Source organism: Lissotriton vulgaris, chromosome 12 (assembly GCF_964263255.1).
Source record: "Lissotriton vulgaris chromosome 12, aLisVul1.2, whole genome shotgun sequence".
In the NCBI taxonomy this organism is placed as follows: domain Eukaryota; kingdom Metazoa; phylum Chordata; class Amphibia; order Caudata; family Salamandridae; genus Lissotriton; species Lissotriton vulgaris.
The window spans coordinates 270,721,138-270,729,603 of NC_141700.1; the positions used below are offsets into that span (position 1 = coordinate 270,721,138).

General features: G+C 44.0%; 1 protein-coding gene across 1 annotated transcript; it reads left to right on the forward strand.

The window, feature by feature from the left end:
• The first annotated feature begins 868 nt into the window (after positions 1–868).
• LOC147673932 (endogenous retrovirus group PABLB member 1 Env polyprotein-like) lies at positions 869–2,269 on the forward strand. The gene has a single exon (XM_086945541.1). The coding sequence runs from the start codon at positions 869–871 to the stop codon at positions 2,267–2,269; it is 1,401 nt and encodes a 466-aa protein (XP_086801667.1).
• The last annotated feature ends 6,197 nt before the right edge of the window (positions 2,270–8,466 follow it).

Here is an 8,466-nt window from a genome sequence, read left to right on the forward strand (position 1 = left end):
CTCAGGAAGCACTACAGGAAATGGCTACTAATGATGTGCCTGAACTTTTGAACCTGGTAAGTAGTTACTTTCAGTTTTGCTTAGATCGTATTTCCGCAATTTCGCACTTATTCGCGGGGCGCGAACTCACGCGAACAGTGCGAGCAGTGCGAGCAAAATCCGCTGCTCGCGGATTTGCGGATTTTGCAGGAAATTCGCAAATCTCGCGGATTGCGGATTTCCCGAAAATCCGCAAAATCCGCGAGCGGAACGGATTTTCCGCCCATGCCTAGTACCATTGCCTTTACCTTACGACCAGTGGGTCCGAGAAGGCGTTGGTGACAGTGAACGCGAAAAGGTACCCAAACTCGTACCGTTCAGCAGTGCACGCCTGGATTAGACTAGTTCTGAGAAAGAGGACGACGACGTTTTACAGGAAGCTGTACCTCCACACCTACGACTAAACACATCGGATCCAGAAACATTGTTCAAGGACCAGACGATACCTGGCAAGACACGGTATAACTTGAGAGAAAGACTGCCTAAGGACATTTAAAGTCTGTGTGTTTCATAAATTTGTTTTTGTTAAGAAGAGAAACATTCTTTTCCATTATCCATCAAGTTGCAGGGTCACGGTAGGAGTCTTAGGCTGTGACCTGAATAGTGACTAGGTCAACAGGACTTGCAGTGTCATAGGACGGCTAACAATCACAGCCAAGTGATTAAGGAAGATTATCGTGAGCAACGCCTTTAGAGCAATGGATAGCGCAGGAAAAGAGAATGATGTAAAAATAATGATGAGAAAACATTATAAGAAATTATTATTCAGTCGTTGTGGCGTAGCATTATGTATTTCAGTATGTTTATGCAGTTTATTAGCATGTGTAGGATGGATCATACACAGTATGCAGCCGACACCTGTCCCTACTTCTACTTTACTTCTTTGATTTCCTCTACTACTATTTCTCTGCATACATTTTACGCACTCCCAGACAATGAGCAGATGAGAAGGATGGAATATCTTAACAATTCATTTATCCTATTGTTACATCAGCATCAATTGGTTGTTAATACTACTGATTGTTGGGTTTGTGGGCTCATACCACATAACACAGAGAGAGGGATGCCGTATTTAGTCCTTCCATTTACGTATGAAGGTTCTGCTTGGGCTTATCTGGCTATGTTTTCTAGTGCATACCAGAACCTACTCCGATATCCTCCTGGTGGGTCCTATAATGGTGGAGTGGATTTCAGTCATAGCTCTTTGATAAAGGGAATAGTAACCATGGCAAACAATGCTGATATTATTAAAATTCCCAAGGACGAGAAGAGAGCGTATGATGGATGGAACGTGACTCGGTACGTCACTAGTCTTACTGACAAGGTTAAACAGAAGAGATTTACACCAATTTGGGTCTTACCCCAGAGAGGTAATCTGTGTTTACAAAAAAATGGTCAGATTACTAAAATTAAGCAAGAAAGGAGTAATTGTTCTCACATATATGTCTATACACCCTTGACTCCTTCACCGTTAGTGCCCTCCCAAGGTACATACTTTATCTGTCATGACAAAGCTTATACATGGCTTCCCACACATTTCTTGGGAACATGTTATATAGCTTTTCTTCTTCCTCCAACATATACTGCTCCTGCAGATCACCATAGAAAGAGATTTGGTAGAGGAGTTATTGATGCGGAAGACACAGCCGGACAAGAGGGAGGAGATTTTCTGAAAGGGTTTATTCCTTTTTGGGGTCCAATGGTAAATAGTAGAAACATCAGACACCTAATTCATGTGGTCGATGCTACCATAAATATAACTTCTGGAGCATTGAATAATTTGACAGCTGAACTTCAGGCGGATCGCTTTATGACTTTGCAGAACCGGATGGTTCTAGACATCGTCCTTGCAGATAGAGGCGGAGTCTGTAAATTGATTGGGTCCAGTTGCTGTGTTTACGTTCCGGATAATGCACCTACAGTATACAAAGCCATTTCTAAGCTACATGTCATCTCCGAGTCCATTCATCAGGACACTGGAGATTGGTCTGTGATGGGATGGTTTTGGGGACTACTGTCCACATGGGGATGGATAGTGTTAACTTTCCTTGGAGCGATTCTAGCAATTATTTTCTCTTGTTGTCTTTGTTTACAGTGCGGTCCAGCTATTTGTGGACTTTGTGCCACTGTGTGTGTTTCTAAGGCCGTAACACAAGAAACAGAGAACATTAGAATGATGTTGCAGCAACATCTCAATGACCTCATGACCATCGATATCGACTCAGACTAGCATGAGTCTTTTGTGCTTTGCCTGAGTATGGCAAAAGGAGGGTATGAGGTTACGTGGTTTTCGACTTTGCTTCGTATCTAGCCGCCATTTTGTATGTAACCGCCATTTTGTGTTGCCTCACTCAGGCAGCCGACGCGTTTCGTTCTGTACAACAGAACTTCTTCAGGGCGTTCTTATTTCCTTCAAGTTATGTCGGTATCCTGTTGTCATATAACTAGATATTTCTTCCAAATGTTAGACGAGTAGTAAGTACATTCTTATTCAAAGTGACTAGGTATCAATTTTACCCACACAATTCAGGCAGACTTGAGTAATTTATAGCATCCTTAAAATCAGTCTTTCAAAAATTCCAAAGTATAGGACATGATAATCCAAATCCAAATCTTTTTCAAGAAAAGTCATTTTCAATCATTCGGAATATCGGCGTTTGGGCAGATATGACCCACGGACACGGTTTATGACTTTTCTTGAGAAACATTTGGATTTGGATTATCATGTCCTATACTTTGGAATTTTTAAAAGACTGACTTTGAGGGTGCTATAAATTACTCAAGTCCATGGATGCTGCTGGGAACGCCCCCAGCAACACCCATTGCATGCCCCTTTAACGCAGGACACTGCGTTAAAGGGACTGATATTTATCAGGCAGGATTACGCCACAAAAAGTGGCTTAGTCATGCCTGATAAATATCACTCAGTCTTCTGTGCCACCGGAACGTCATAAAAAGTGACGTTCCGGAGGCGCAAGGGGCTTGTAAATAAGGGCCTATAGGTTTCACACTCGTTATAGTTAGAAATTAGCATTTAAAAAACCTTTGAAATTCGCTGAAAAACATAGGTTTTACACCAGTTATAGTTAGCTGGACATTTTACTCCTACAAAACCATTGAAATTCCCCCGTTATAGTTAGTTGTATTCACTATAACTCGTGCGCCCGCAATCCACTGCTGATGATGTCACATATTACATCATTCATAACATGTTCAGTGACATCACTGATGACATCACTGATGACATCTCAAATGACATCACTGATGACATATGTATATATATATATATATCCAAATACTTCTTCTGGTGGAGACGATCACCAACCAACGAGACACTTTAATGAAATGTACTACAAGCAGAAATCAGTTCTTGATTTTTATTCCATCAGCGCAATGTGGGGCTCCTGCAATCCCCCAATCATCCAGAACAGTACACGAACAGACGATGACCAACCCAGTTGAAGGTGCAAGTGAGTAATTTTATTTAAATCTCAGCATGCCTGCATGACTTGTTTCAGACTACCAGATGCCTTAATCACCTGACGCCTTGGGAGTTACAATGCCGCATTTAAAGTGCATAGTGCAATGTAAACAATAACACGATTGGTTGCCTGAGAAAAGGGTAATGGACATAGACAAAATACATGTTTGTTTATAGTCACAATAAAACCGACAGCGTAATAATCATCGGAGCACAACTAGCAACATCATAAATATCTTAAAATTCTTTCAGAATATAAAAACAGTGAATGAGTGTAATTAATCCATATTAAAAGTATAAGCTATATAAAAGGAGAATTAAAAAATACATTTAAATTCAATTAATCTCCTGCATGTGTAATATGAACGCTGTTGTGCAAACTGATCAAGTTTAGGATGTAATCCTAGTGGGTAATGTCTCTCTTAAACAACCTGTCCATCTGTTGAATAACGGGCATACCTGGAGGTGCCAGGTAACAATCATAACTAACCTAAGTATGCATGCATAGCAAAGCCTACTCAACATTTATTGTTATGAACCCATAGATGCTGCAGATGGCCAAAACAAACCTCTTGAGTATCTGTCCAAATGGACACCAATGTATCTATGTCCAGATAGAGTTGTCAGTGCAAGATAACGTGCAAAAGTGCAAATAGTGATAAAAATATCATGTAGAAGTGTTTAAAAATACAGTGGATTCGGGAGGCATGACCAATAAAAATAGATATGTAAAATACATGTTGTTATTATACATGGGAACCAACCTACAGACATGTGTAAATATATATATATATTACCTGCGCTTGACTGCCAGCGCCACCCTTACCTGCCAGGAGCACCTTATCTCTCGCCAGCAAATCCAGTGGGGTGGTTTTTGAATTCCCCATTGACCGGCTGCCCTCCCTCCCGCCGCCGCCAAGGAACACCAGGTGGCCGCTGTGCGGAGGGAGAACTACCACTCCCGGCATCCCCTGCGGGCGCTGACGCCCGCGACGCGCCTGGAGGCGGTGAAAAACACACGGGAGGTCCCGCGACATGGGACGCACGCGGGACTGAGCTCGGGGCTAAGCCCGGGCAAAGGGCGGGCCCTCTGCGGCCCTCAGAGGCACGAGGAGGCCGGGCCGGGCCACCCCTCTTGGCTACTACGAAGGTGGAGGTACTGAGTTGTTTTATTGTATCTTATCATTATTGATCCCTCACTGTACTGTTTCACATCATGTCCATCTGGGAGGAGCTGAATGCCCTATGTGTTACGAACTACGTCCAGGACGTATCTACCCCCCCCTATAGTGGGTAGAGATGCTGATGAGGAAAATGACAATGACACTGAGAATTCCGACAAAATGCGCACTAGCCCCTCACTATCTCCCCCCAACCCACCTATATTACTGCCGATTGAGGCTGTGAACAGAATACCTGACTCAGTATCGCCACTACAATTTTCCTTACTGGCTCAGATCGAGCAACTGTTAATAACTGCACTATCACCCCTGGTCACAAAAATCAATAATCTGGGAGACAGGTTGACCAGTATTGATAATACAATACTAAGGATCCATACTCCAACTGAAATAACTGCTAGACCCATTCACCCTATTCTCCCCAGTAACAATGAAAAATTCAAGCCAACGATACGCACGAAAGCTCAAACTCTTGAACCCCTCATGTCTATACCTAATCCAAGAAGCCGGGACATTACTTTTAACTCCGTACCTGTACCCCTTAGAGCTCCCAGGACCGCACTTGAAAGCAGGAATCGGATTAACCGACCTCCAGAAGCTGCCCCTTACGTGACTGTTCTCTCTGGGGTCCATGCACCCAGTCAGGGCAAATTTGAAACTCACCAGGACCTTTTAAACAAAGCCATTTCCTGGCTAGAACAACACAGACCACTGCCATCTGCCTTAGATGGCGGCATCTTGACAGTCAGGAGGGTGGGGTGGCTAGGTACGTCGCCCAAAGACATCCCGGGCGACCTTATTTTAATTAAATTCAAGAGTACGAACATTGTCCCCTATTTGTGATCTTCCCAACCCAAAGAGGGAGACGGCCCCATTCGCATCTGGGACTTGTACGATTTCTACCCCGGCCCCCGACCCTATCTGTCCCTAAGGCAAATGACATGGAACCACAATTCTTGGTGAAAGGGGATGCCATGCATCTTGTGCTACTAACCCTCTACCCGTTTCTTGATTTTGCATGTACCTTTTTCTTTCAGTTGAATTGCCAGATTGTTTTTAGTTTGCTTTTAATAGTTGGTTCCTTTTTACTTTGCAAAAGATATACTGAGTCATTTATACATGTTTGCATTTTTTCTTGCTGCTTTTATGGTTTTAAACATAAAACCGAATAAAGCTTATTTCGATTTGATTTGATATATATTACCTACTGGCGGTTGCCAGTAGGTAGTTATAGTTACGACCTAGTTACCACAGGAAAATTGTTGTTGCGTGTGATTTCCTTTTTTTCTTCCCCTCTCACCTTACAGGCTGGAACACTGCGGGCGGTAGTTCTGCAGGCAGGTGTGAGCGGAGTCACTATGGGTGGGTACGGCGGGAACATTGTGGGCGGGGTTGCGGGTGGGTGCATTGCGGACGGACATTGCGGGCGGGACCCTGTGAGCGGTTATGCTGAGGGTGAGTTTCATTCAGCGGGACACATGCAGGCGAGAAACTTGCGGACAGACATGAGTGGGTAGAACCTTGCGGGCGGGATCAGGAGGCAGAACCTCTTGTGGCGGGAATTCTATTCTGATGCAGGGTAGGTGGCCAGGCATCTCCCTTCTGTTCTCTGCCTAGCGATAGGCGGATGGGAAGGGCCTTGGTTACTATTTAAGGCCTCTCTCCATCCTTTCCTTGCTTGGGTTCCATTCCGGTTTTTGGGCCCCGGAAGTACTTTGGCCTTTGCTATCCTGGCGTCCTGCTGTCTGGATCTTGCGTTCTCTGCTCCATGGTGATTTTTACTTTTGGACTCCTGTTTTATTGGCCCATCATTGGATTCTCTTTCGCTGTTAAGGATTCATTCTGTTATCCGGCAAGAGCAGACTCTTTGTGGGACATCATTTCCTCTACAGTTTTATCTTGGATATACTAGGAATCACCTTCAAACAAGCAGTGGATTTTTGTGGACTCTTGGCAAGATATAATTGTCTATATCCTTCAGTTATTGATTTTTGTTATCTCAGTGCACTGAGAAGGGATTTTGCTAGCGGGTTTTTTGGTCACTTGTACATTTGGAGGTGTTCCTTTTTTCCCGCAATCTGGAAGAACCTGGTGTTTTAGAACTGCCCTTTGTGGATTCCTTCCCATCCCTATTCTCTTTTATTCATCAAGACACCTCAAGATTGCCCTTGGAGCGGTTCCATATCTTGTTTTGGGTATGTGAAGGGTCAGATGGGAAGGGGTACAAAGGGTGATATTATTGTTTATTCCATTGGGTCTATCTCTTCCTTCTAATCTGCTATCTCTTTTTCTTTTCTACTTGCTGCAGTATGTTCCTGGTATGGAGATGTGGTATGCCTGCAGTCTAGAGGATGGCCATATGAATATCTGTATTACCTTGAATATTTGACGTTAACCGGTTCTTCCCCGAGTGTGTTGCCCGCTCGGGTGATTATAATTGATTATCACTCGGGGGGTTTAGGCACTTTAGGCGATGACTCGGACCATCTTCGCTCCTGTAGTACTTATGTTACCAGGTGAGTGGGGTCGGAACAGAAACCCAAGCCCACTAATTGTATACTACCCGAGCGAAGATGGATGTGGACCCATTGACTGGAGCATTGGGGGGGGGGGTCCTTCGTTACAGGAATTGGCCAAGGCTCTCACATCATTACAGGAAGAAGTGAGGGGTTTGAGGCAGGAACAGGTGGGGGTTGGGAGAACACCAGTGCAACACGCCACTTTCCTTTATGATCGTACCTCTGGTAGCTCAGGTAGTGTGCAGTTGCAGTGACTGTTAATACATCTGTATCAGTGCCTTTGGCTGTCCCTGAGCGTTTTTCAGGAGACAGCAATAAATATGGCATATTTATGAACCAATGCCATTTGCACTTTGTGCAGACCAACGGCTTTTTCAGATGGTGCAGCGAAGGTTGCATTTGTGATATCTTATTTGGCTGGTACAGCTGCATTATGGTCTGTTCCATTGGTGGATAATGATGATCCCATTCTATATGATTTTAAGTCTTTTAAGGAGCAGATGAGACGTTTGTGTGCAAAGCATACCTTTATGCAGGCTAGCGAGGCTGAGCTCCTTAAATTACGGCAGGGTAAACAGGACCTATTGGTGTATATAGCCACTTTCAATCGTTTGGGTTCAGAGAAACATTGGCCCAATGAAAAAAGAACTTCCCTTTTTTATCAGAGTCTATGTGAGGAGTTAAAAGATGTGATATCACAGATTGTTGATCCCCCTGAAGACTGTACTGAGTTTATTGACCTAGTGGTCAAAATGGATCACCGGTTATCAGAGAGGAAGGGGGAAAGGTATCGCTTGCCCATGTCCAGGTATTATGCTGGTCGTAGAGAGGTTAAAACTGAGGCAGGAGAAAAGAATCATCCTGAGCCTATGCAGATAGGGAGTGTATGAGGTCCCCTGTCCAAGGAGGAGAAAGAGAGGCGACGAAGGCTTAACCTATGTTTATATTGTGGTGGGAACAGGCATTTTGCATGTGAATGTACAGTTAAACCCTCTTCAGTGCCTGTACGGAAGTCCGTAGCCTTTGTCGAACAGGGAGGAATGTTTCCTGTACAGGAAAACGTACATGATTGCAATCCTTATGATGTGGCAGGGTTGGTATCTCGAGTACCGCGTCCTTTTACTATCACAGTTACCTTGGTAACATCTGGTAACAAAATATACACCTTTCCTGTTCTTCTGGATTCCGGTGCCACAGGGAATTTTATAGATATACAGTTGGCCAAGACATTTGACATCCCTTGTGT

Coding starts and splice junctions, on each gene's coding strand:
- LOC147673932 (XM_086945541.1), top strand. CDS start 869: ATGGATCATACACAGTATGCAGCCGACACCTGTCCCTACTTCTACTTT.